General features: G+C 35.0%; 2 protein-coding genes across 2 annotated transcripts; one reads left to right on the forward strand and one right to left on the reverse strand.

Moving 5' to 3' along the window:
• Positions 1-610: 610 nt before the first annotated feature.
• LOC125823471 (polygalacturonase-like) lies at positions 611-2,331 on the reverse strand. The gene is made up of 4 exons (XM_049502849.1): positions 1,882-2,331; positions 1,245-1,534; positions 927-1,155; positions 611-829 (listed from the first exon to the last, which is right to left on the reverse strand). The coding sequence occupies exons 1-4, from the start codon at positions 2,329-2,331 to the stop codon at positions 611-613; spliced, it is 1,188 nt and encodes a 395-aa protein (XP_049358806.1).
• Positions 2,332-10,042: 7,711 nt separating this feature from the next.
• Positions 10,043-12,032, forward strand: LOC125823483 (uncharacterized). Its single transcript, XM_049502860.1, has 3 exons — positions 10,043-10,376; positions 10,545-10,692; positions 11,894-12,032. Exons 1-3 carry the CDS (start codon positions 10,043-10,045, stop codon positions 12,030-12,032), a joined length of 621 nt encoding a protein of 206 aa, XP_049358817.1.
• Positions 12,033-27,653: the final 15,621 nt, after the last annotated feature.

Below are 27,653 nucleotides of genomic sequence, written 5' to 3' on the forward strand. Positions count from 1 at the left end.
ACGTTTGGACCTTCGTGTCCTTTGACAATGGTCCTAAATTTCTATGACTTACGTTATGAAATATGTTTTCTTATGAAAGTTATCTCTTCAAATACTTTTAAATGTATTCCTCCACTCATGTTTAGATGTATCCTCATGTCTAATGCCATGTTATGGACAACTCGGACCAGCAATGACATCGAGTGTCTGCCACGTCCAGGGTGTAGGATCGGAGCGTGACAACCGATTTACATCATCTTAGGGTGTATATATAGCATATCAGTATCAAATACATTGTAACTAGTGAAAGCCAGGTGCCCTAAGTTGAAACAGGTACCAATACGATAGAGAGGATTTTGGAGATGACTTGGCACATCAGGATCATGTTTGCTGATATTTTCACTTTCATGGAACAATGCAATGTTTCCTGGAGTCATACATATAGAGAAGCCAATGCAACCTAGCTAATGCCACATTTCATTAAAATAATACCAAAAGCCAATTCACACAAACTAACACTCCTAAGATTAGAATGACCTCTGAATATATACTAGGTCAACCATAACGAAATTACCAAAATTTCTATCGCAATCAGTGTAGACACAATGAATATATACGAAATCTAGTTAAATTACAAACAGCTTTCTGGTTTATTTACACCATAGGAAGTTCCAGCAGCATTGGAGCATAACGCTTGTGCTTGTTGATTTTTAAAGGTTAGATTTACATCTTCCAGTCTAATCCCTTGACAGGGATTAGCCTTACTACAAGCAAGTTTAAGTGCAACTTGAGATGTCGATGTTCCATGAATGTCTTGATATGTTACATCGCTTATCTTAACACCTGATGCCTGTTAATTGAAAAAACGTATTTGAGTTATAACTGCCTAATGTATTTATGTATATATATATGCATATTAAATTTCCAACTGAAGCGCGCAATTGTACCTGGCCAGGGCAATTCTTCTGATCAGGGCAATATTCTTGATCAATTAAGATGGGATATCTGGCGTTCACCATCACGGAATGTTGAAACAGAACACCCTTCACAAATCCATTACTAGGCCTTGCCCATGTCTTTATTCTCAATCCATTTTGAGTACCTCTAAACGTAGTCGTCTTCACTGTAACATTTTGAACCCCTGCTTCTTGCATACTCCACCCCAGACTTCCAATGCTGAGAAAATAAACAAGAGTGGAGTACTTTTATTTGCTGACAGTGTAAGCGAATACTAATATGCATGCATGAGCTTTTTGTCAATTTACCTTATGCCATGGCCAGGGCCACAAGAGACATTTTCAATCCACAAGTTGGAGGTTCCAGGGCCTATTGATATACAATCATCGCCGGTACCAATTACTGTTTTCAAAATGGTGACACCAGTAGAAGCTGCTATATGAATCCCATCTGTGTTTGGGCTGTTAGCTGAGGCTGAAATTTTCATGTTCTGCAGCTTAGCATTTTGGCATCCATCAATAACCATATGGAACATTTGGCTGTTTAATGAAGTCAATCCACTTATAACTATGTTGTTTGAATTGTAAAACGCAAGTGTCTGCAATATTCAGAGAGGCGGAGCCAGCGTTAGGAGTTTGGGGCTTCTAAGAGAAAATATTGCAAAACATACTTCTTTTAAAAAAGGAAAAGAGAAGTTTTGATTGATAGTAGGCTTCGAACCCACAAACACTAGTGTGAAAAGTATTTTCACTACCTTTCTTACCACTGAGTTGTTGATCAATTTTTTATTAGGCGTTCACAGGTTATAAATATACATATATATATATATATATATATATGAATACAGTCTACGAAAAAGCTAGTGCATTCGTCCGAACACACGAACCTCCACCTAGCTCCGACTCTGTCTGCATATCACACATTAGAATAAGATATGGAACATACCGTTGCACCATTAGGACAACTTTTGCCAGAGGTTTTACAAGTCCAAAGAGCAGCACCTTGACCATCAAAAGTTCCACCAGAAATTGTAAGTCCATTAACTCTCTCAAACTTTAGCCAATTTCCAGTATTACCTATAACTTTATAATCAGAGGGAGCTACTAAGGTACCATCAATCTTTATTGTAGTATCTTTATTCTTGCAATTTTGTCCCCAAAATGCAGCACTTGCTAGTAAATACCTTCCTTGTGGTACATATATCATGACGGACTTTGTGGAAGCACAAGCTGCAGCCCATGCATTCAGAAATGCTTTCGTTGAATCCGATTTTCCATCAGGTTTGGCTCCGTAACTCTGCACATTGTATGTAATCTTCGTCCCCGATGATAAATGGAAGAAAAACATGATAACTAGAAGAAGAAGAAGAGACACATGTTTCTTGGTGATTAGCATTCTTTTTCTGAAGGTTTAATTAGGAAAAGAATATGAATTATCTTTGAGTAACGGAGAATTAATTAGCAGATGTTTTATAAGGGTATAGTACATATTATTTATAGGGTTTTGGAGTTCATGCATTTGGTTTACTTTGAAAAATTCCCTTTGTAAGTCGACTTTGTTTTGTTAATAGTGATCTAGGATTTTCAAGGGGATTCGGCTTTTTATTTATTTATTGTAGTGCTTAGTATTTGAGCTTGGAATCTCAACGTAAGTTTTGAATCCCGTATACCAGTGAGTCACCCTCTAGTCATTTATTGGGTGAATTCAGTAAGTTCGGATGAACATCTTGACGACCTCTTAGATCCGCGCCCCCGATTAATAGGTAATGTGAATATATATACATGTTGAAGTTATCTGAGTTTTTATTTTCTAAGTGTGTGTAGGTTATCATTTTCTCTATTTTATTTTTTATTTTTATTTTTAGAAAAAGAAGATTATTTGGCCCGTATTTACAAGTTTCATTTGACGATAAATAAGTGGCTCCCTATTTCACTAGATGACTTATTAAGAAATCACTAAGAAAAGCGATATGAACTGATTTTGGATTGCTCTTCTAGAGGAATCTTTTTCATTCACCGCTAATAATTAAGAAATCAATAACAGACAAAATTTCATAGCTAAACAATAAGAATTTCATGCTAATATTATTTAGGACCTAATAAGAAAAATCAATTATTAGCTAACTAAAGGCTATTTAGCGATAGATATGCTGAGAATTACTAATAAATTTTGTCACTAATTTCATGTTTTCTAATTATACTTCTTTTTTTCATGATAATTTTCAAGACACTACTTAAGGATCAAATGCATACGACATTGTGAAATAATAATTGGTCTTCCGTATGATACGGTACAATAATTAGTACATACATGTTCTTTCATGTTCATTCATAATTGGTCTAATCATGAGAGCATATGAACCTTTGACTTCAAATATAAAATAAAACTTATCGAATAAGAGGCATTATAAATTAATATAAAAAGGTATCATTGACGTACAGAATTAATAATAATAATAAATAGAAACATTCCGTTATATTATGAATATATATAGAATTAATCCTTGGTCAGAATCTCCACATGGTGCAATTTAGTGATACGTAATCATCGCACTTAAAGTCGACGCGTATAGCGTATTAACGTGATAACGGGTCTTATTTAAATATAGAAAAGTAGTTAGTACAAGTATAGATCACATGGGGTAGAAAAGTTTTAGAAATATTAACTATATCTTACATTTCGAGTAAAATAAAAATAAATATTGGCATAGAACATTGATGTTCGACCTAAAATGTGCATATTTCGATATTACTAGTCGTTCCACGTCGTACGTTTATCTTTTTTTTATTTTTATTATTATTATTATTATGATTATTATTATTATTATTATTATTATTATTTAATTTCTATATATTAAAAAGTTGAGTTATAAAATAGAAAATGTTGATATTAATTATTAACTATAGTATTTTTACCATTTATATTTTATTCATTGAATAATATAAATTATAGTGTGAAAGGCATAAAATAAATGATATATATATTCGAGTATTTTTTTTGCTATCCCTCATTTGTATCTTCTACTTTTCTTTTCTTCTCATGTTGAATGGTGCGATTTCCTTTATTTGATCTCTGGTTATTAGATTCAACTTTATAAGTTTGTTTAATTCATTTGTGGTAACGTTTAAAATTCATTGACAATAAAGTAAGTTTGTTTAATTTATTGATTCATAACGAAATAATAAACTATTAAAAATGTCATTTTTAAAAGGTAACAGCCATTTGCATGTTTTATATTTATGAGCATGTGAATGTCTCCTAATTATTCTTATTCTTTTTGGTATTTTCAATGAGGTTCTTTTAATTCTATGTGGAATGTAAATTTACAGCGTTGCAAATAAAATAAAAGTTTTAAGTATTTTGATTTTTTTTTCATTTTCATGTCTTAACCTATTTCAACTTAATTTATGATGATAAGAAAATACTTAGTTATTGAATATTAATTAACTAATTAATTTTTATTAATATTCACAACTCTCTCGTATTTTTATTTTTTTTAATCGAACAAAATCATATTTGATAAATGTTGTAATATCTTAAATTATGAGCCTTGAACACATACCATTTTTATTCCTTTGAATATTGTGCTATTCATGACGAAGACGGTACTATTGAAAAGAAAAAATCCATTGCTTCATTAATGTGAGAATTTGAAAAAATGTGATAGTGAGTGTAGATGTGATTGTGTGCGGAGCTAACTCTCTCGTATTTCATATTCATAACTTCCAGATTTTAATGTGCAAGTCAACTCTCATGTAATTACACTCCGCACATTTCAAATTAAGACCTGAACCTTTTTTCTTATGTATGCATATAGACCTAAATTCGAGGATTTCTGTTGTGTCTGAGAGAGGTGCATAGTTCACCTTTCATTTTTGGAGTTATATGGAGGAGCAGATGGGTACCAAGCGTGACGCGAAATGAAGATTGAATAGGAAGGACATGTGCTGACATGGTCAATCGATCAATAGCGACCCAAATATTGTCAACACCTGTAGAAGTCCAAGGCAAACTTGCCACAAAGTCCATAGTGATGCGATTCTATTTCCACTCCAGAATGGGTAATCTTCGAAACTCACCACCAGGTCTCAAATGATCGGCCTTCACCTGCTAGCAACCCAGGAAACGAGACACATAGCCTGCAATATCTCTACTCATGCTGCTCCACCAATAATGCTGCCTAAAATTGCGATAAATCTTCGTGGTGCCCAGATTTATAGAGTATCTAGAATTGTGGGCCTCATAAAGCATCAACTGGATCAAACCCTCTACTCTTTTAAACACAATTACGGCCAACAAATCTCAAAACCCCATCTAAATCTAAAGTAGCTTGATCGAAATCATCCTCTAACACCCGATCGAAAAGCACCACCAAAGTCTCATTCTCAAACTGAAGACCATGGATCCGATCATGTAAGGAAGACTGAACTCCCATATAGGCTAAGACACACCTAGAATTTGAAATATCTAATTGAATCATCTGATTAGCTAAGGAATAAATGTCTAAAGCTAAAGGTCACTCAATAGTAGACATGAAGGCTACACTACCCATACTCACCGCCTGTTGGCTCAAAGCATCTGCTACCACATTCTCCTTGCCATGATGGTAGAGAATAGAGAGGTCATAGTACTTGAGAAGCTCAATCCAACAATGCTACCTAGAATTAAGGTCCCTCTAACTCATAATATACTAAAGACTCCTCTGAAAAATGTAGATCTTGCAACGAAATCCATATAGGTAGTGCCTCTAGATCTTGAGACAAAACACTACCATTGCCAACTTACAGTCATGAGTGGGGTAGTTGTGCTCATGCATCTTAAGATACCTCGATGCCTAAGCAATACCGACCCTACTGCATTAGAATCTACAAATGTATTGAATGCTCTTTATACTCATGATACATGTTTTAGGAACTTCTTTGTTGTTTTCTTATCGGTTGTGGCCTAACTTCCATTTGGAAATATCGTATGTGTTATTTATTTTGGCATACACACTATTTTTGGGTTTTCAATGTTTGTGCCATCATGACCTAGACTTTTGGGTCGTGACAATTTGGTATTAGAGTGAACGATTCACCTATTCCATAAGTTAAACAACAAGGTGTGTTGTAGAGTCTTCAAAATCCGTACGTAGACGTTCGTACTTATTTTCGAGAGGCTACAAGATACCTAGTAGGAGAAATTTCTTTCCTTTGATTCCTTTTGTGTGAATTATTCATATCAAGTATTGCATACCTCTAAACTATTCTCTATACGTAGATGGCGAGGACTAGAGCCAGTACCTGCTGCCCGAGCCACAGTTTTTAGATGAGGTAAGAGATGTAGTGGAGTTAGGGGTAATGGCCGAGCGAGAGGGGAAACACCTGCTCGAGGAAGAGCAAGTGAGACATCACCTCACACTGTATATGACCATCATGATGTTATTGAGCTGCATAATGAAGAGAGGGGACCAACCCATCCTTTCTTGGTTCTCAACAACACTCTGATGCTTTAAGAGTTGATTGGCAGGTTATTTTCTACATTGGATAGTGCCCCTACTTTTGGTATCTGGCCGGTTACTACTGGTTCTCCTATTATAGTTGGTGCTACACCGTCAGTTCAGGGGCTAAGTATGGGATTTCAGACTCCTGATTCCTCTTTAGTTCCTTCTTTGGCCGTTTTGAGATTTGTAGCTCCACCTCTTTCTACTGGTGCAAATATGGTCGGTTACCGAGCAGAAAAGTTTTGAGAGAGATTCGTTAGATTGGGACCTCTTGGATTTGATAGTTCAGATGGAGATGAGGTTTTTGACTTCTTCATTGTGTTCCAGGATATGTTGTTCGACCTGGGCATCTTAGAGGACGGGGGAAACCATGCATGGTACTTCTTGACCCTGTCTCCGAGGGACAGTTGAACTAGCGACTCATGAATGCTTCTGGGTTGGATGAGCCAATAACTCGAAGGCGTTCGTTTTATTTTTTAAGAAAAAATCACAACCTTACCTTATCTTCACCATGATACGGACATTATGACATACTCAGTTAGGTTGTTATCTAGGTCTCGATCGGGGGTGACTTCCAAATTATGGTCTCATTCTTCCCTTGATTCACGATCCTTGCACCTAAATTAATTCCCCATGTGTCGGGACCTGAACCGTGGTGGTGCTCTTCCACAACTTCTTCTACATAGGCTCCTCTACTTCTGGAATTTAAAAAGTGTTCATGGGGTGTCTTACATTTCTTAATTTTCAAGAGTGGCCAAGGAGTGGTGGAGATTAGTTCTTGCTTGTAGGCCCGTTGATTCTTCTGCTATGGGTTGTGAGAAGTTTACTAAGGTATTCTTTGAGAGGTTTTTTCCCTATAGCCTTAGATATCAGTGCAGGGATAAGTTCGATAAATTGGAGCATGGCTCTTTATTAGTTTATAAGTATGGAGCTCATTTCTATTAGCTGTCCCATTATGCAATATCGAGTATTCCCACAGAGTTTGAGTAGATTTGTAAGTTGGTAAGGGTGTTCGCCAATTATCTTCAAGAGGTCGCAACTTCTCTTGTGTTATCAGGTGGTACGTTCTAGAGTAATATTAGTCATTCCAGGATGATCGAGAGTATTCAGCACGCTAGACAGGGTAGCGGTGCCAAGAGGTTTTATCGCTAGGGCCAGTTCAACGGTTATTCATTTAGAGGTAGAGATTATTCAGGTTAGGGCTCACAGGGTTATTAGGGTAGACCAGTACTGGTAGCTATTTAGAGTACATATGGTGTTAGCAGATCAAGGCCTAGTCAGATCGGTCAAGGCATGCATAGTGGCTCTTCAAGTCAGGGATGGTGTGTAGACTCTTCTAGTTACTCTCAATGGGGTTTAGGTCCTCATGTTTTATTTTTGTTTATGAGGAGTTTGAGCACAACACAAAGGATTTCCCTAGACATTTCTCTTATATTGTCTAGTCAGGATCACATGCTATTCGTTCTACGCCATCTACAGTGGTGTGTGGTACTTCATAGAGTACTAGAGGTTGTACCAAGGGTACTAAGAGAGGAGCTTAGGGAGCTCTACATAGTGCTCGTAGTGGCTCTCAAACTAGTGGTAACCATAGACAACTCTATGTTATACGAGGTAGATCCGAGACAGAGGCCTCAAATGCATTGATCACAAGTACTATCCCAGCCTGTCATTGTTCTGCTACATTATTATTTGATCCCAGGTTGACCTACTCTTATGTGTCTAATTATTTGGTTGTGGGTCTTGATCATATATGTGAGTCCCTTGTTGTGCCTATTAGCGTCTCAACTATTGTAGACAATTCCTTAGTGGTGGATCAGATGTATCAGAGGTGTGTTATGGCATTTTTTGATAGAGGGACTCAGGCAGACCTGATTTTACTTGATATACTTGATTTTGATGTGATATTGAGCATGAACTGGTTATCTCCCCTCCATGCAATCTTATATTATTATACAAAGATAGTGTCTTGATTTTACCCCATTTTACCTCAATTGGTGTAGAAGGGTGCGGGTGCTCAGAGTTAATATCCAAAGGGAGTGATATCTTTTCTTTGTTCCTATCATATGATGGAAAATGGGTGCTTATCTGATTTGACACATATTCACAATCTTACGAAAGATCCATCTATTTTCGAGACAATGAGAGTGGTGAAAGAGTTAATAGATGTGTTTCCTACCGACTTACCAAGTGTTCCTCCTAACCGTGACATCAACTTTTTGATTGACATGGAGTCGGGCACCAAGCCCATTTCCATATCTCCTTATCGGATGGCTCCGGTGGAGTTGAAGGAATTGAAGGCTCAACTGGAGGACTTGTTGCATAAAGTGTTTATTCGTCCTAGTTTGTCACCATGGAGTGCACTAGTCTTATTTGTGAAGAAAAAAGGATAGTAGTATGAGGATGTGCATCGATTATATATTGTTGAACAAGACTACGATCGATCAATAATAAGTACCATCTTCCCCGCATCGATGATTTGTTTGATCAACTTTAGGGTGTATTAGTGTTCTCCAAGATTGACTTGAGGTCTGGCTACCATCAATTGAGAGTTCGGGATTTTGATATACCGAAGACAACTTCCATGACTCATTATGGGCATTATGAGTTTGTAATCATATCCTTTGGACTAACTTATCCTCCGACCGCTTTTATGGACTTGATGAACTGAGTATTTTGGCCTTATTTGGATTCTTTTGTGATTATGTTTATTGATGATATCTTGGTTTATTCCAAGAATGAGATCAATCATGTTCGTCACTTGAGGACTGTACCTTAGAGATTGAGAGAGAAGTTGTATGCAAATTCTCCAAGTGCGAGTTTTGGCTTGAGTCCGAGGCTTTCTTGGGTCATGTGGTGACCAAGAAAGGTATTATGATTGATCCGGCCAAGGTTAGGGTAGTTTGTGATTGGGTGAGACCTACTTTCCAAACAGAGATACAAAGTTTCATCGGGTTACCAGGCAATAATCGTCAGTTCATTCAAAGTTTCTCTTCCATCGCAACTCCATTGACTAAGTACACTCAGAAGCATGTGGTGTTTCTGTGGACCGATGAGTGTGAGTTAAGACTTCAAAAGGTCAAGGAGTTATTGAGCTCAACACCTATCTTAACATTACCCGAGGAGGTTGTGACATTTGTGGTATTCTGTGATGTTTCGAGTGTTGGCCTAAGGGGTGTGTTGATGCAAAAAGAGAGATTCATAGCCTATGCTTCTCGATAGTTGAAGGTGAATGAGAAGAACAACCCTACTCATGATTTAGAATTAGTGGCAGTGGTCTTCGTCTTGAAGTTATGGAGGCATTATCTCTATAGTGTGCATTGTGAGGTCTTTACTGATCATCATAGCCTTAAGTATCTCTTTTCTTAGATATGAAAATGAGGCAGCGTAGATGGTTGGAACTATTGAAGGACTATGAAATCACCATTCTTTATCACTCGGGAAAGGCAAACATGGTAGCGGATGCTTTGAGTTGGAAGGAACCTAGTATGGGTAGCTTAGTCTTTCTTAAGGTGGAGGAGAGACCTTTGGCTTTAGAGGTTCAGTTGTTGGCTAGACAGTTGGTTCGACTTAATATTTCTTTACCTCACCATGTTTTAACCTTCGTTAAAGGCTAGGTCTACATTGATGGATCAGATTCGTGCCCACCAAGTTGAGGATGACAATTTGAGAGCAATTTGGTATAAGGTGTTGAGAGGTGAAGCCAAGTCGGTGACTTTTGATCCCGAGGGAATTTTGAGGATTTGTGGCCGTATTTGTGTTCCTGGAGTTGGTGGTTGGGTGCGTATGATATTAGAGGATGCTCATTGTTCGAAATACTCTATTCACCCAAGGGCAACAAAAATGTGCCACGATTTGAAGCAACATTATTGGTGGTGTGGTATGAAAAAAGATATTGTGGACTTTGTTTTCAAGTGCTTGAACTGTCAACAAGTGAAGTATGAGCATCAGATACCGGGCGGTACGATTCAAAGGATGCCCATACCTATGTGGAAGTGGGAGTGCATTACCTTGGATATCCTAACTAGATTACCCTTGACTTTGGGTGAATTTTATTCTATTTGGGTTATTGTGGATCGGTTGACCAATTCGTCTCATTTCATTCATGTGAAGACTAACTATAATGCAGAGCAATTTTCTAGGATCTACATTCGTGAATTTGTTCGGTTGCATGGACTGCCCATTTCTATTGTGCCTGATAGAGGTGCACAATTCACCTCTCATTTTTGGAGTCATATGGAGGATCATAAGGGTACAAAGCTTGATAAAGGTGCACAGTTCGCCTCTTATTTTAATTTGATATTTGTTCTTTTTTTTCTGAATTCTTCTCTTCGGCATGATAACCCATTACTTCTTGTTTCTGTCTATCAATTCGGTTTACCTACTGATGGGATGCTAGTAGGTGTCATCATGTCCTGAGTTTTTGGATTGTGCCATATAGAGAAAGTACCGTACAAGAGAAAATTATTGAATACACCCTTTGAACATAACTAATTTTGGTATTATACGATATTGAGGATTAAAGGGACATTAAAAGATCAAAAGAACGAAAGTTGCCAAAAAGCAAAAATAAGATAAAAAGAACAAAAATGTCCAAAATAGACCATTTCCTTAAATGGAGGACATTTCCATTACATTGTCATTAATGATTAGATGAAACGGCCTTTGTTATCTGCTAATGAGAATTTGTTTTTTCCTTTTTATAAGTGTAAATAACATAAATGCCATATAAATGAAGGATGTAAAATTTTAACTGAACAGGACTCCATCCATATGTGTACTAACGATTTATCTTTCATTCAATTACCATTTGTTAATCAACATGAACACAAGGTTTTACCACCATTTCAACACACAACAAACCCTTCATTTTGCATATTACTAACTTTGTAACTCATATCAGGGTTTAAAAGATCTTCCTAGAATTAAAATCCCCAACATATAATATACCTAAACAAAGGGAAATTGAGAGGTTAGACAATTGTAATAAACAAATTAAGCTACTAGGGAGCACCATAGAATATATAACAACATCATCGAATATGATCCCATAATTGAAGTTTGATAAGGATAAAATGTATGCAAATTTTACCTCTATCTTATGAGTTAGAAAGGTTGTTTCCAATAAGTCCTCAGTTAATAAAGTAAAATGAACATGCACCTCAAGTGGACGTGCAAACTCATTCTATCTCAACTAGTTCTATTTTAGGAAAAGTAATTAGTGAGCACAACATGTTAACTCTATGTTTGTATCATCAAACAACATATTTTTTTCATAGCATAAGAAACTACACACCTCCTCCAGGATGCAAAGGGTACATTGAAAACACATATCGATCATAATATTTTAAACAAACCATTTCAGTACACAAAATGCTCAATATACATTTTACAAGTTAACTGTCAAATTGACAAGCACATAATGAAAAAGTTCTAGTAATAAAATTCTAGTTTGGAATATTTAGACTGCCAATGCAGTCCTTCTGCAAATGGGGCAGGAATTCACTTGCATGAGCCATTGATTGATGCAATCAAAGTGAAAGGTGTGGTGACAGTCAGTGCTTCCAATAATCTGCCCATCAGAGAAGCCATCCTACAAAATCAAGAAAACAATTGAACTTACATGACTAGACCTTAAGCAATAGGAGGAGACAATCAAATGAAAATAAAGTCTTTACCAAACAAATAGAACATGTATCCTCATCACTTGTAGATATTTCAGTTGACTGATACATGACGCAATTCATACGTGCAAAAATGACTTCTCTGCTCAATCCCCTATTAACATTTCCAGTCTGATCTTGACGGGCCAACAAACCCTAAATTCAAGATCATAGTTTGTACGAAGAAATTATTTCATAAAGAAAAATAAATTATACTATTATTTGTCCATTATTTTATCATAACTCAAACATGAAAAATTTGAGTCATGAAATTTTGTACCTAAAATGTCACATACAACTTGTTATAATCTCTAAAAAGAAGTAAATGTTACAGATCAAATATACATAATTTGCTTGGCAAGGAAAAATCAACTAGGCATGGAAATTTTATAAAATTGAACAACCATTATCATTTAAGAAACTCTTGTCAAGTGATAAATTTTTTCATTATCTTTTTCTGTATTAAAAGTTAGTTTTAAGGATTCATGCAGAAGCAAAAACCTACCCATAGGCTATCCAAGAAAGATGCAAATCACATTAGGCAATCAACAAAATAATATCTGATATTTCAAATGTATTATTTACCATTTAACTCTAGTTAAAATTATATATAGATCATATTTTGAAAAAAAATATCTTATATTTTGAAATATTCATGTTTTAGAAAATAAACTTATATCAGAAGTAAAAAGATAAATTAATTAGTTGAAATATAAAAAAATAAGCTCTATGATGAAATTTTCAATGTCGAACCATTTAATACTATCATGGCGATAAAGTGGAGGAAACCTGGACATGACTTCTTAAAATTAAATTCTGATGGGACTTCCAGGGGCAATTCAGGCCCTGGTAGTGATGGAGGTATTACCAGAGATGAGAATGGAATGTTGATTGCAGCCTATGCCTTCAATCTGGGTGAAGTATCTAATAATCAAGTTGAAACTAATGCTATATATGCTATAGGGACTAGAATGGTGTTGCTCTAATAACATCAGGAAGGTTGAAGTCGAGACTGATTCTTTGTTACTTGTCCAATGGATTACTTATACTTCTAAACCTCCTGGAGCATTTGGGATGATATCCAACATATTAAGAGGGTGATACAAAATTTTGAAGTTACTATCATTCACCATACTTATTATAGAGAAGGTAATCATGTCGCTAATAGATTAGCAAACTATGGAGTGGAATGCATATGCACAGAATGGTTCTCTACACCTCAACAACTACCTATAGTTGAACCATGGTTCCTTAACATAAAAGCAAATTAGTACTTATTACTATGGAGATTTAACAATTAACACAACCCAATCATTAAAAATAATTACATCTAAACATTAAAACATACTTATAGCATGATAATTCTAAGTTAGTAATTAAATTAAGTATGAGTATGAGAAAACTAATTATATGAAGATTGCAATAAATTTATGATTAAAAAGAAAAATAAAGCTAAAAAAGAGAAGACGACTAAACTAACCGTATGAAAATTGGCAGGATGTAGTGGAAATGGCATACGATTTGGTCCATGGTTCACATCCGCAAATCTTGAGGCATAATTCATCACAGGATAAGGCAAGCTCCATAAATTATTCATATTTGGTAGGACAGGAGTCATTGTATTTGTTAGCATTTCATTCGGAATCCAATAGGAAAAACGATTTCTTGGAACAATGGTAACACGGTATATGTTTGTTCCATTAGCCAAAACAATAGTTAAGCTCCCATCAGAGGAATAATAATATCCCGAAATATTGAGTACCATACCATTGAGACGGATTCCTGGTCTTACATAGGAAATTCTAGAACTACGTGCAGTAGAGGTCATAGTTCTTACATGACCATATTGATAAGTGGCCTCATTTCGCAAAATGATATTTCTTGTACTAGTACGACGCGACATTGCCGTTAGCTTTCTTTTCTTTTAGAAGTTCAGTGATTTAATTAAGTCCAAACAAATTATTGTAATGCTTCCTGAACCTGAAATCACAATGAAGCAACAATGTCAATCTATATATTGGTAAAGCTATGTACATAGTTAAATGAAGCACATCAATATAATGATTTTTTTTTTCCAAATAATGAAGTACCCTTTTCTCATTTCTTTCATACTAACTTTAAGAAAACACGAAAAATAAGCTGATAACTATTGTTTTACATAGAGAAGTTCTATAAGAATATAGAATATAGCTTTCACGTGCTCTGTGAGTCTAAAATGACATACAATTACATCAATTTATATATGTCCCAATTAGGTATTATTGTAATTTACATGAAACACACCAGTATATAAAAATGCGTTTCAAGTGATTATCAGTGACTCTTTTCGTTTTCTTCATTACACATTTGAAGGGAAGACCTAAAAAATAAAATATGAAAAATCAATAAGTGGACATACAATCACATACATTTAGAAAGAATATGAAAATAACTTTAACTAAAAATCATCTAACTCTATAAAAGATGTTTCCATTACCGAGAGATCTATGTGAAACACAAAAGTAAATCTTTATTTAAATAAATAATTTATGAAATATAAATAAATGCCCGAAAGTTGTAAGAATCATAGTTTATAAATTAGAAAATATTATTTTAAGTATCACTTGCATCTGGACTAAATTAAATATCAAGAGGCTGATACTAACTATAACATCTAACTGAACAAACCATAATCCCTAGTTCATACCTAAAACTATACCCCCCTCCCCCGCTTTTTATAAGAGCTCATAAATTATATTATAGACATAAGAAAGGTTTCATTAAATCTACAAATAGTGACTTAGGATTGAAGTCCCACATAACTTGAAAACTTGAAAATAACATTAATGATAAAATTAAGAAGCAACAAGATACCAAGAATTCTACTGATGAAAAAAAAACATAGATTATAAGCCACTCTAAATCTTTGAAAGAATGAATGTTTTAAATAAAATGCATTTCCTTTGAAATATGTTAAGATTCAATTTTGAAAAATTTAACGTGATAATCAAGAGTAGCTAGAGATAGCGTAAGCGAAGCACTATTAACACTATATGGAATAAAGTTGACCCATGTTTTATCTACAAAAGTCACACTACTACAAGAACTTACTTCACTAATTCTCAAAATATACCTAAGAAAAATGAGTAAAAAAACAAGTTTTTTTTTTAATTCTTTTAGGTAGAGGATATTCTAAAATTTATAAAGATGATTTTCAAAGGGTATGCAAATTATTTTATTCTTAAATCCGATGTACAAGTTAAACAAACATACATAGAGGACTCATATAGTCCATAAAACTAGTTTAAAATTCATATGTAGCTAATTTGACTGACATTTATTAAATGTATACATGAGAATTCAATCAACAAAGCTTATCAAATAGAAGTTCATAACAATTTCATAAAAAGTTTAAATATAAAACAACGATCTATATCTTAATTAAAATAAAATTAATGTAGAACATCACCAACAATTAAAAAAAAATTGCATAACATGAATGTGGTCAAATTTAAGTAAAAAAAGAAGAAGAAAGAACTTACCTGAATGAAAAAATTAATGAAATGACGAATTAGGAGGATTAACATTCGGAGTAGATCTTCAAACCGTTATTACTGAGGAGAAAAGACTGATCTGGGTAGGAGGCAGATTTGTAGGAATGTTACAATTGAAAAGCACAAATGTGGGGGATAAGGAAGGATGAATCAATTTGAAAATCAATAAAATTGAGGGATGGAGCCTTCCGATCCATTGATCGATACAATTGAGGTGATAGCTTTTTTTGATCTGCTAAATAATTTCAATTGAGGCTATAGATAAATTTACAACTAGGATGAGGATGTAATTAATAAATATCTTGCACTAGAAGACAAAACAGTGAAATATTTAGATTATCATAATTCACGACTTCTCTCAATTCCTTGAGGATTTAGGTACCTCCACCCCACCCCTCCCTCCAGGATGAACATTGCCATATCTTTATTAAACATGTTTTTCTTCTTTCATATTTGAGATTTTGGGAGCATTATTCACATGACTACTTCCACGTGAAAAATGTTAAGAGTTTTTTGCATTATTTGCTTGTTCTTATCTCCTTTCTATAATTAAAACTTCTCGACATTAATTCAAAGATCTTCATTCAAAAGTCCACTATATTTAGTTGAATCTGGTTAATAGATCAGTTCCGTTTAATCTTCTCTTTTTCGATTGATATAAGATGTATTTTTGAAAATTTAATTTTGAACAAATATTTCAATTTTTTTCAAATATATTTAATCACTTGGTGTAAAACTATACACACTTGTTCACTTATAAAAATATTTTTACTCAAGTTTTCTTATGTCAATCCTTTTTCTTCTATTATTTATTCAAGTTTATCAATCTCATGTTGATAAACAGAGCATTGTATCACAAATGAAAACATCAATTAACAACGATCCAATAAGTGTTCTCAGCACCTCACAAACAATTGTTACCATCAAAAAATGCATATTGTAATCATAAAATTTAAAAAGAAAAGTCGCTACTTACAGTTCCACCAATGAAACAAAGTACATCAAAATTAGAAGGCTGCAACATTTCGATCAGACAACACCTCAATCGTCATGATCCAAAATCAGCCTTGGGGGCTCTTACTATAAATCTCCAAAAGTAAAAATCTTAAGAAAAAAGAAATAAATATACTTAAACAAAACTACAGAGAAGAAATAACAAGTAGAAGAGGGGGTCATATCATAGCTATGTATAAGGCGATACAAAATATATAATAAAAGTCCCGAAAGTTATCGAGAAAGACAAAACTATATATAAGAATCAATCCTTTACTTGGCATCATTGGTACAAGAGTGACTAAAAACAAAAAGAACTATATACAGCAGCTAATCAAAATACAAAATACATAAACTGTACAAAAGAGGAAAGAGCAACAAGTCTAGGATGCCAAAAGTTCCCCATGATCTAAGTCTACGATGGTCACAGGAGAATCAATGCTAAGCGAGGGTGTCTCATTCAAGGAGATGCATCAGAAAATGATGGAGAAGTGAAGCATGAGTACCCAAACATTGGGTACCCAGTAAGCATGCATCAGAAGCCGATCGAGTTCAAAAAGATCATAAATATAGAATAAAAAGTATGATATTGCTAATACTATGATTAATTAGTTAAAAGAAAAAAAATCCCTGATAATAGTGAAGATGATGATGATATTGAGCGCACACAACCAAATACTAGGTAATTGTTGAGATATACTATTAACCATATGGTTGAGTTATAGTATTGATTTTAATCCTTTATAAAGACTTTACGTTTTATATTAATTATTACAATAAAGTCTTTGTTTAAATAGATCATTGTGTTTATATGTGTGTCCATTACTTATATAGTAGACGATTTTTTTAGTAGAGTTGTTTAACTCATACGCGGAAGATTAAAATTTTCGGTTCTTATAAGTTATAAATTAAATGTTTGCAATCAAAGATGAAGTTGGACAAACATCTTGATGAATGTAACACAAGATTAAATATAATTCAATCTTAATTATGTGAATGGTAAAATTCCAACTTCTTGTGTTAGTACATTTTTCATGTATTGAATGGACCAAATTGAGATATGTATTTAGGTTCTGAATTTCAATAAATAATATCTCTAGTCCATTACATGAGCTTATACTCATAATCTTGATGTAGTTATTATGATCTGTGTAGTTTACTTTATTATTTTAATCTATTAAAAGACAAAATTCTATGATGAGTCAAAATATTCCTAATGGATTGGATAATAACAAAATTAAATTCGTGAAATAATAATTAGTTGATAGAACCATATCTCGGATATGAGAAAGAAGACACCCCTTTATGGTTTCTTATAAGTAGTCACGTTAAAACCCTGCAGGCGGATTATATATGTATATCCGTCATGTGAATTAATTTAAGCATAAAGATAAAGGACTAAATTAATCAATGGATTAAATTTTTCAGAAGTTTGATTTAATTGATTGGTGTCGATAATTCTTATTAACTATCCTTATTTATCTCTTGTTACTATATTTTATAGGTTGAATAAGTCTCCTGATGGTTGGAGCATATTTAGGATAGTTGTTAGTGGTAGATAATGTGTAGATAGTGGTCTGCACTTTAGGTTTAGTTAGTTTCTTAGTTTGTATTTAAAAGCTTGCTGTCAGATTAAATAGAATCATCCTTTTGCATTCTCATCTGAATCTTTATATGGTATCAGAGATTTATAAGCTCCACCGAGTTAGATCCATCTATTTCTTTTAAAGCTTGCTCATCTATGGTTCTAGTTATTGATGCTACTGCTGCCAGTAGTTCTACGATTTTTGCCACCACTCATGTGGTGCAATTTAACCGTGTTGCTCAGTTACCTCTTAAGCTACAAGGTAACCTCAACTTTTCAACCTGGAAAGCACAACTTGTGATGCAACTAAACGGGCATCAACTCATTGGACATCTTGATGGAACCACAACAGCTCCATCCTTTACGATTATCCAAAATAATCTTACTGTACCAAATCCCAATTATCAGATTTGGTTCTCTCAAGATCAATTGATCCAACAAGCAAATGATGGCATCGGTCGATCCTACCATTGCTCCAACTGTTGCCGCAGCAACATCTATTAACAAAGCGTGGGAACTCCTTCACACAACCTATGCCAACAAAAGTCATACTAACATCTTTAGCTTGCGAGATCAATTGAAAAATACCAAGAAGGCTTCTAAAACCATTGCATAATACTTACAGGAGGTTCGTTCTCTCTCTGATGCTCTCAAAGTTGTTGGTTCACCTGTCAATGACGATGAAATTATTGTCAAAATTCTAAGTGGTCTTGGCCCCGAGTACCGTAAAATCTCTGCTGCAATACACGCACAAGAATCTTCCTTGAGCTTTGAATAATTATTTCACAATATCACAGATCATGAGCTTTTCCTCAAACATCAAGATCTGGAAAAACAATCCTCTATGATCATAACTGTTGTTGTTCAGAAGTCCAACACACCTTCGCAATTCAATAGGAATAATTCTCGCTTCAACAATCAGCAACGGAAACCATTTCAGTCTCGACAATGGAATTCCAATAATCCGTAATCGGATTCCAACAATCAACAAAACAGGAGACAATTTAAGCAATCTATCAAATGTCAATTGTGCCAAAAGTTTGGCACACAACAGATGTATGTCACTCCAAGTCGCACAATAATTTTGAAGTAAATGTTAACTTTGCATTTGGCCTACAATCGTCTAGAAACTCTTGGGTTCTAGACTCTGGTGCAACTCACAATGTCACTACTGAACCCTACAACCTTGAAGAGTATACATGAACGAAAGAAATCTCTATGGGTGATGGTAAAACCATTCCTATCACCCATACTGGTTCAACTCTCATTCAGGCATCTAAAACTGCTTTTAAGTTTCCGACACACTTTGTGCTCCATCCATTAAAAAAAATCTCATTTCTGTTGCTAAGTTTTGTCAAGATAACCTCACATCTATTGAATTTTTTCCTTTTACTTTTGTCGTAAAGGACTTGCATACTCTGAAGCCGTTGGTACAAGGCCGGAATAAAAATGGACGGTATGAGTGGCCACATCTTCAATCCAGGAAACCATTCATTAACCTTGCCTCCACAAAAGCCCCACTTCAACTCTGGCATTGTCGATTTCATCCCCACTCTACCATTTTAAATTTTATTTTGAAGAAATTTTCTTTACCTGTTGTTTCTAGCAAAGAAAAGTTTGAACTTTGTAATGCTTGTTCTTCTAATAAAGTACATCGTTTACCATTCAAACGACTCACTTTGTCCAGTAATTTTCCTCTCCAAATTATCTTTAGTGATTTAAGGGACTATCACCCATCTTATCACTTGACAAGAAGTTATATTATTGCATTTTTATTGATCAATACACCAAATATACTTGGTTGTATACTCTTAAAAATAAAAGTGAGATGGCGTCAATTTTTTCGAAGTTTCATTCTTTAGTTGAAAATTTCTTCCATTTATACAGATGGAGCCCTATCTTCAGAAACATGGCATTGAACAGTTACTTTCCCCTCCCTACACACCCCAACGCGTTGCCATAGCTGAATGTCGACATCGTCATATTCTTGAAACTGCTAAAACCTTTCTTCATGAGGCATCCTTACCCCCTGACCTATGGTCCTTTGCCTGTCACTATGTTGTCTACCTTATTAACCGACTTCCCATTCTCATCCTCAATAGTGAGTCACCCTACCAAATGTTATTTGGTCAATCACCTGACTATAACGCCCTAAAAGTTTTTGGTTGTCTCTGTTATCCTTGGCTTAAACCTTATACCAAAAATAAACTTAAACCTCGGTCCACCCCGTATGTGTATTTGAGTATCTCTCAGACTCACCATGCTCGCATCTGTTTTGACCCCATCCAGTCCAAAATTTTCATAAGTTGTGATGTTTAATTTTTTGAAAAAGAATTTCCTTTTCAACAAATGTTCATCCATCTACGAAAATATACTTTCCAATTAAACTGGGAAGTTATTGACTCCAAAGAGGACAGTCCAACTACAATTCTAATCTTCCTCTCTCTATTCCATCTCTTATTCAAGTCCATGTAGAGTCCAACTCTAACAATACAACCTCTTCCCCTGGAGATGATCACTCTAACAGACATGGCCAAGTACTAGCAGCACCCGAGACATCAGGTAATTCACAACTTCCTGTTTCTTCTTCTACTCACCTTCCTGCCCCTTCTCTTCCGCCTGACCCTGCTCCCCATAAGCCTTTGCTCACATACCAACGAAGAAAAATAGCAGCCAACAACTTGCAACCCCAGCTACCAAACCCAACCACTACAAAATCCCTTCTTCCACCCCTGTCGCCCCAACAAGGTTCACATCCCACACAACCAACAATACATACCTCTTCATCACCACCTGCTGCCCCGATCCACTATCATCCTCGAATCGAATTATAACTCGATCCCAAAATTGTATCTTCAAGCCTAACAACAAGCTTTCTTTTCTGACCCATTTGACTCCTTCGCCGGTAACTTTCGAATAGGCTCATAAACATGAAGAGTGGAGAGAAGCAATAAAAGTCGAATATGATGCTTTAATAAGAAATCAAAACTTGGGAACTCATGCCGCAAGACACGTCAAAAAATGTTGTGGACTGCAAGTGGTTGCACAGAATCAAGAAAAGAGCAGATAGTTCTATAGACCGTTACAAATGCCGTCTAGTTTCCAAAGGATTCACGCAGCACCCTGGCTTATATTTTCATCAGACGTTTAGTCTTGTTGTCAAACCGACAACCATAAGATTGGTGCTATCTATAGCTATGAAACACAATTGGCCAATTCATCAACTTGATGTCAATAATGCTTTCCTACACAGAGAGTTGGATGAAGAAGTTTGTATGTCTCAACCCTGAGGCTTTATTAATCCCCAATTTCCAACCCATGTTTGCAAAATGAAGAAAGTTATCTATGGCCTCAAACAATCCCCTCGGGCTTGGTATAATGCTCTGTGTGCACATTTGCTGAAAATACAACTTGTCAGAATAGAATTTGACAGCTTTTTATTTGTCTGGCAGCAGCTGGCTGTAGTCATTTATGTGCTTGTCTATGTTGATGACATCATAATCACTGGCAACCAGCCACATGTGATTCAATTTGTCATCAGTTCCTTGGCAGACATATTTTCATTGAAGGATCTTGGCTCTCTCAACTACTTCTTAGGTGTTGATGTTAAGCGAGTACCAAATGGTCTCATTCTTTCTCAATCCAAATACATTCTGGAAATTATTTCCGAACTGGACATGGACAATTGTAAAGGTGTTTCCACTCCCATGTGTTCTAGTGTACCACTTCGAGTTGCTGATAGCTCGCCACCTACTGATGCCACGCGCTACCAGCATACCCTTGGAAAATTGCAGTATTTGTCCCTCACTAGGCCCGACATATTTTATGCAGTCAATAAATTGTCGCAATTTATGCACACTCCAACTGATGAGCATTAGAAAGCAGTTAAAAGAGTACTACAGTATCTCAAAGAAACCGCTAGTTCAGGCCTTCACATCGTTCGCAGCTCTGAATCAAATTTGTATATGTATGCTGATGCTGACTAGGCTGGTGATCCGAATGACAAAATTTCTACATCAGGTTACATACTTTTCTTTGGACCAAATCCAGTCAGTTGGTCATCAAAGAAGCACTGAGCAGTGGCTCGTTCGTCTACTGAGGCAGAGTACAATCAGTCGCCAATGCACTTGCAGAGATCAAGTGGGTGCGGAATTTACTTCATGAATTACATGTTAGCATCTCGAAGATGCCAATAATCTGCTGTGACAATATTGGAGTTACTTACTTATGTCACAATCCAGTGTTCCATACCCGTATGAAACATGTTGTTGTAGATTTTACATATGTCCGTGACCAGGTTCAAGCTCATCGAGTTAATGTTACTCATGATCATGCTTGTGATCAACTTGCTCATACCTTCACTAAGCCACTGCCTAAGTCAGCCTTTACTAGGTGTCGTTCCAAGTTAGGCATTGTTACACCTTGCCTTAATTGAGGGGGTGTATTAACTATCCTTATTTATCTCTTGTTACTATATTTTATAGGTTGAATAAGTCTCCTGATGGTTGGAGCATATTTAGGATAGTTGTTAGTGGGAGATAATGTGCAGATAGTGACCTGCACTTTAGGTTCAGTTAGTTGCTTAGTTTGTATTTAAAAGTTTGTTGCCAGATTTAATAGAATCATCATTTTGCATTCTCATCTGAGTCTAACATGGGGAGTTAAATAAGTTGCAGAAAAATTAAAATTAAATAAAGGAGTGCAGTTACAGATTTTTAGTGGTACAATCTATGATTTATTATGATATGGTTAATTCATGCTTTTATGAATTAAATATTATAATTGGAAGCCTTTGTTAATAAATTTGTGGTCTGTACTATGTCTGATTAATTGATCGAGTTTGGAAAAGAAATGACTGTAAGTATTTTTCTTCAGTCTAGGAATAAATCGTTTTTGACTTTTATTAGTTTAAAAGAGAAAAAACTTTTTTATTTCCTTAAAAGAAGAAAGAGGAAAATATTGGGTTCTTTGTTTCCTTAAAAGATGAAAGTAGCAAATATTGTTGTTATTGGTTATTAATGGATATTGATGGTGTTTAAATACATTTGGTGTTTAATGATTGTCTTAATACACTTAATGGTATTTAGTGGTTGTTGATAGCTACTCCATATGTCCCTAATTACTTGTCCACATTTTCTTTTTTAGTTGTCCCTAATTACTTGTCCATTTTTACAAATCAAGAAAGGACAATTTTTTTTACCTATTATATCCTCAATTAATTACTTTGAAAAAGGTAGAACTTCTTGAAAATATTAAGTTTTTAATTCATCCACTTCATAATTAATAGGGGTAAAATGGTAAACTGACTATATCAATTATTAATTTCTTAATAGGTGTGCCAATTCAAAAGTGAATAAGTAATTAGGGACAGAGGGAGTATTGATCATGGATGTTGGATACCTTAACGATGTCAAGATACACTTGATGTTATTTAGTGATTGTTGATAACTATTGATCATGCCTGTTCGATACCTTGACGGTGTCAAAACACACTTAATGATATATAATGGTTGTTGATGACTATTGATCATGGTTGTTGGATACACTTAATGGTGCCTAAATACACTTAAAGTTATTTAATGACTACTAATGGCTATTAATTATGACTAGAAACATTTCATCTTTCAAACCTTTCTCCTCTGCTAAAAAATATAAATTGGGGTGGTGGTTCTCAAGGAAAGATCATCTTTTTTTTTCTGAAAATATTTCTTGCCCACACAAGATTTGATTGAGAGAGTTAGTCAGGAATTAGTAGAAGGCTGAAATATATCCTGGAGTCCCAGTTCCTGAACGAGTTGTGTGAAAGCTTAAAATTATTAGAGTTTCACAAGTTATTTAGTTTACATTATTATGCTATTGTATTTGTCCGGGATCTTGAATATTGCTTCTGCTGTGTATATTCTAACAATTGATATCAAAGCCTTCTTACATATAATTGATTATGTAATAAGAGTCCATGATTTTGATACATGTTTGATTAAATATGTATATATCATGTTGTTCTTTTGGAAAACAATTTTTGTTGTTTGAAAAAAAATTGTTTTTGATATTTTAAAAGAGTTTTAAGAGTTCATCCCTGCTTCTTACAAATGATTTTTACAGTTAATATATGAGTTTATATATTGACATAGGTCCTCTTTCCTATCGGATAAACTTGTATATTTTGATACTGTTATGTTTGCCTTTTGATCTGATGACTTGTTTTAACATTCCAATTAAGTTGCATGTTGAATCAATGAACAAAAGACAATATATATATACCTGACTAAACTTCACAAATTACTTTCTAACTGAGTTGGACTTGTCCTGTTTAAGTGGTACTATATTTATGAACTTGCTCAAATATTTCTTGAATAGTTAAGTTTTCCAATCGATTATAACTGTTCATTAGCATGATTATATGTGTCTTGTTTTGTTTTATTTTTTTAAAAATAAAGCATATGTTACTAATGATCTGTTTTAAATATCTCTCAGATTAGCTATGTTTCACTTCTAACCTCTGTCCTCTTTTTTGAACCAAAACAAACTGGAAGGTCCTAACTATGTAGACTGGAAATGAAACCTTGATATTGTTCTAACATCTGAGGGTTTCAAATATGTGTTGGTTGAAAAATAACCCCCATTAAACCAGTTGATGCTACTGATGAGGAGATCAAGGCCTATGATAAATGGGTCAAGGCTGATGAGATGGCAAGGTGATACATTCTTACCTCAATAGCGAATGTCTTGCAGCATCAATATCAGTCTATGACATCATCTTATGATATGCTCGAATCTCTCAAAGAGATGTTTGGAGAGCAAAATCGTGCTGCCAAGCAAACTGCCATAAAGGCTCTCTTGACCACTAAAATGGTTGAAGGATGTCACGCCCCGAGCCTACACCCTGGACGTGGCAGCCACTCAAGAACCATTGTTGGCTCCAAGTGAACCCTTGACCTAATTCAACTCTCAGGGGAAGACTTACTCAAGTGAAATATAATCACACAAACAACTCAACTCATAAATAAAGTAGTTAACTCAAAATACTCAAATGAACATAAGTGTTCAACTCACAGTCTTTAAAACATTAACAATGAAAATGAAAGAAAGACTCCTCAAATACTACTATATATCTATGAAGACTCTAATACTATTAGGGATGTTGGGACAAGACCCCCGATCATCCTAACAAAACTGAAATAATGGAGATAAATAAGGGATCCTCCGGAAGCAAGGAGGCTCACCAAAGCTAACTTAAACTGCTATGGTATCAATGAAGCGCCTGTTTATGACCTTGATCTCCTCTATCTACATGAAACGATGCAGGCCAAATGGCATCAGTACATTAAATGTACGAGCATGTAAGGGGAACACTGAGCAGAACATTAAAGCTTGAACTTGGAAAAAAGGAAAAATACTCACCCCAACTCTACTCAACTCAACCTCAACTCATAGATACTCAACTCAATATAGTATATAAACAAAAATAAAGATGTATTTAGAATACAATCTCAAATCAACCTCAACTCAATGATTTTTAGAATACAATAATAACTCTTTTTGTATGTAAAAATACAAAATAACTCAATTTGGGAGATTCTCTAACCGACAACCATCACTATGAGCTATGTGATGATACAACCTCTCGCCCACGCTGTCAAAACTATCTTATACCTAACCGGCGTATAAGACATCCTCAACTAAGTGGATCCACTAAGCTATGCTTAAAAAGAAATAAGGAATCATCTAAAAAGTATGACCCTTGTAACACCCTAAAAACTTTTTGAGCCAAGTCTCGAACCATCCTTTGTTGTGAGTAGGATTTTACCAAGGAATTTAATATTTCTTGAGTGTTAAGGTCACTAGATGTAGAACCTTGAGTTTCAATAAGAACTAAAGAGAGTTCATTCAAGTCATTCCTAAGTTCCTCTAAGTTTTGGGTCAACTTCAAACGATCATAACTTTTAGTACAAATGGGTTAGGTGAGCTATAAGATATCAAATGAAAGGTCTTTGATTTATCTTTCCAACGCCAATGAGTTTGCTAATTTTTGAGCTCGTATGAGGGAGATATGCCTGTTTGAAGTCGGGCTGTCCAAATAAGGAAAGTTACCCGAAAATAGTAAGGGGTACTTTGGTCTTTTCCTTACCCAATTAGATTTAGTTCATTTTTAGTAAGGTTTTAGGGATCTAATCTGATTAGGTTCAGTTTTATAATCCTAATATACGCCTAAAGTTTTAGTTGAGAGTTCAAGAAGAGAAAAGAAGAGAAAAGAGAAGAGCAGAGGAAATGATCAAGGCGTTCGTCGAGGTTCTTGAGTTTTGTTATGGATTTTCGCCATGGATTTGATACCTAAGAGGTATGTATGTTTCAATAGTATTGGGTTCATTCAACCACATGCCAAACATGATATTCATATTCGAATTTGTCGATAAAGATTGAAAGATTTAAGTTCTTGTTAGGTGTTCTTAAGGTTTCATTCTAAATCTTGTTTTGTTGGGGGTTTTGATGAATTCTTGAGATGAAAGTGAGTGTTTTGAGGGATATATTGGGTAGATTAGTATGTACTTATGTTGAGTAATCGAATCCAAGTGATTGGGGAAGAAACCGTTCGAATCTAAGCGAACTAGGGTGAGAAAACGAGCAAAGAAAGTCGTCGGGGTTTTCTGGATTGGGACCTGGCACCCTACGCCAGCCAGTGAACCCCCAACCAGACCTCTATAGGTAGAGGGTTGGTGCTCTGTGCCACTCAGTGTGCCAGGGTCACCTGCCCCCACCCTTTCTCCGTCGTTTCACCCATTTGAGTCCTTTAAAAGGGTACCTTCAAGCCCTATCGATTCTAAACACTCTAAACTACTTATATACACCTAGAAATCATTCATAAAATTATCATAACCTTGAATTTATAAATCAAATTGAGTTAAGAGTTAAGTTTTGAGAGTTCTGCCGAACAATTTGAGAAAAGTCCCTTTGAGTCTTTTGAGGAGTCTTCTACAATTTCTAATAACTTGTTTCAAGACTCGAGCAAGTGAGTATGAGAATGAGGAGAATGTATTCATGAGTCTACTTTATCATCACGAGTATTTCATATCATGAAACATAACTTTTGAATTCTTAGTTCAAATTCAAGAGAGAGTTAAGAGTAGAGTTCAAGAATGTCTTTGAGTTCAATTGTGAATCCCTTGAGATTAAATATCGATTTGAACTAAGTTTTGAGGAAGTAAGTATGAGAATGAGAAGAGTTGTATACATGAGTTCCATATTTTTATTTAGACCATCGAGTCAAGTCGTTCATGCCCATAAATTCCGCATGAACTTCATAAATTGAGCATATTTGAGAGGAGTAGTATCTTCAAGTTCTAAGTCTTGAGTAATGAGTTCCTAACCCTTTTGAGATTATATTACTAATCATGGGACTATTACATGTTACCCATGAAGTCCTTGAGTTGAGTTGTTCATGCCCATAATTCCGCATGAACTCCATG

Source organism: Solanum verrucosum, unplaced genomic scaffold (genome assembly GCF_900185275.1).
Source record: "Solanum verrucosum unplaced genomic scaffold, falcon-dt-bn FXZP01000012.1, whole genome shotgun sequence".
NCBI lineage: Eukaryota > Viridiplantae > Streptophyta > Magnoliopsida > Solanales > Solanaceae > Solanum > Solanum verrucosum.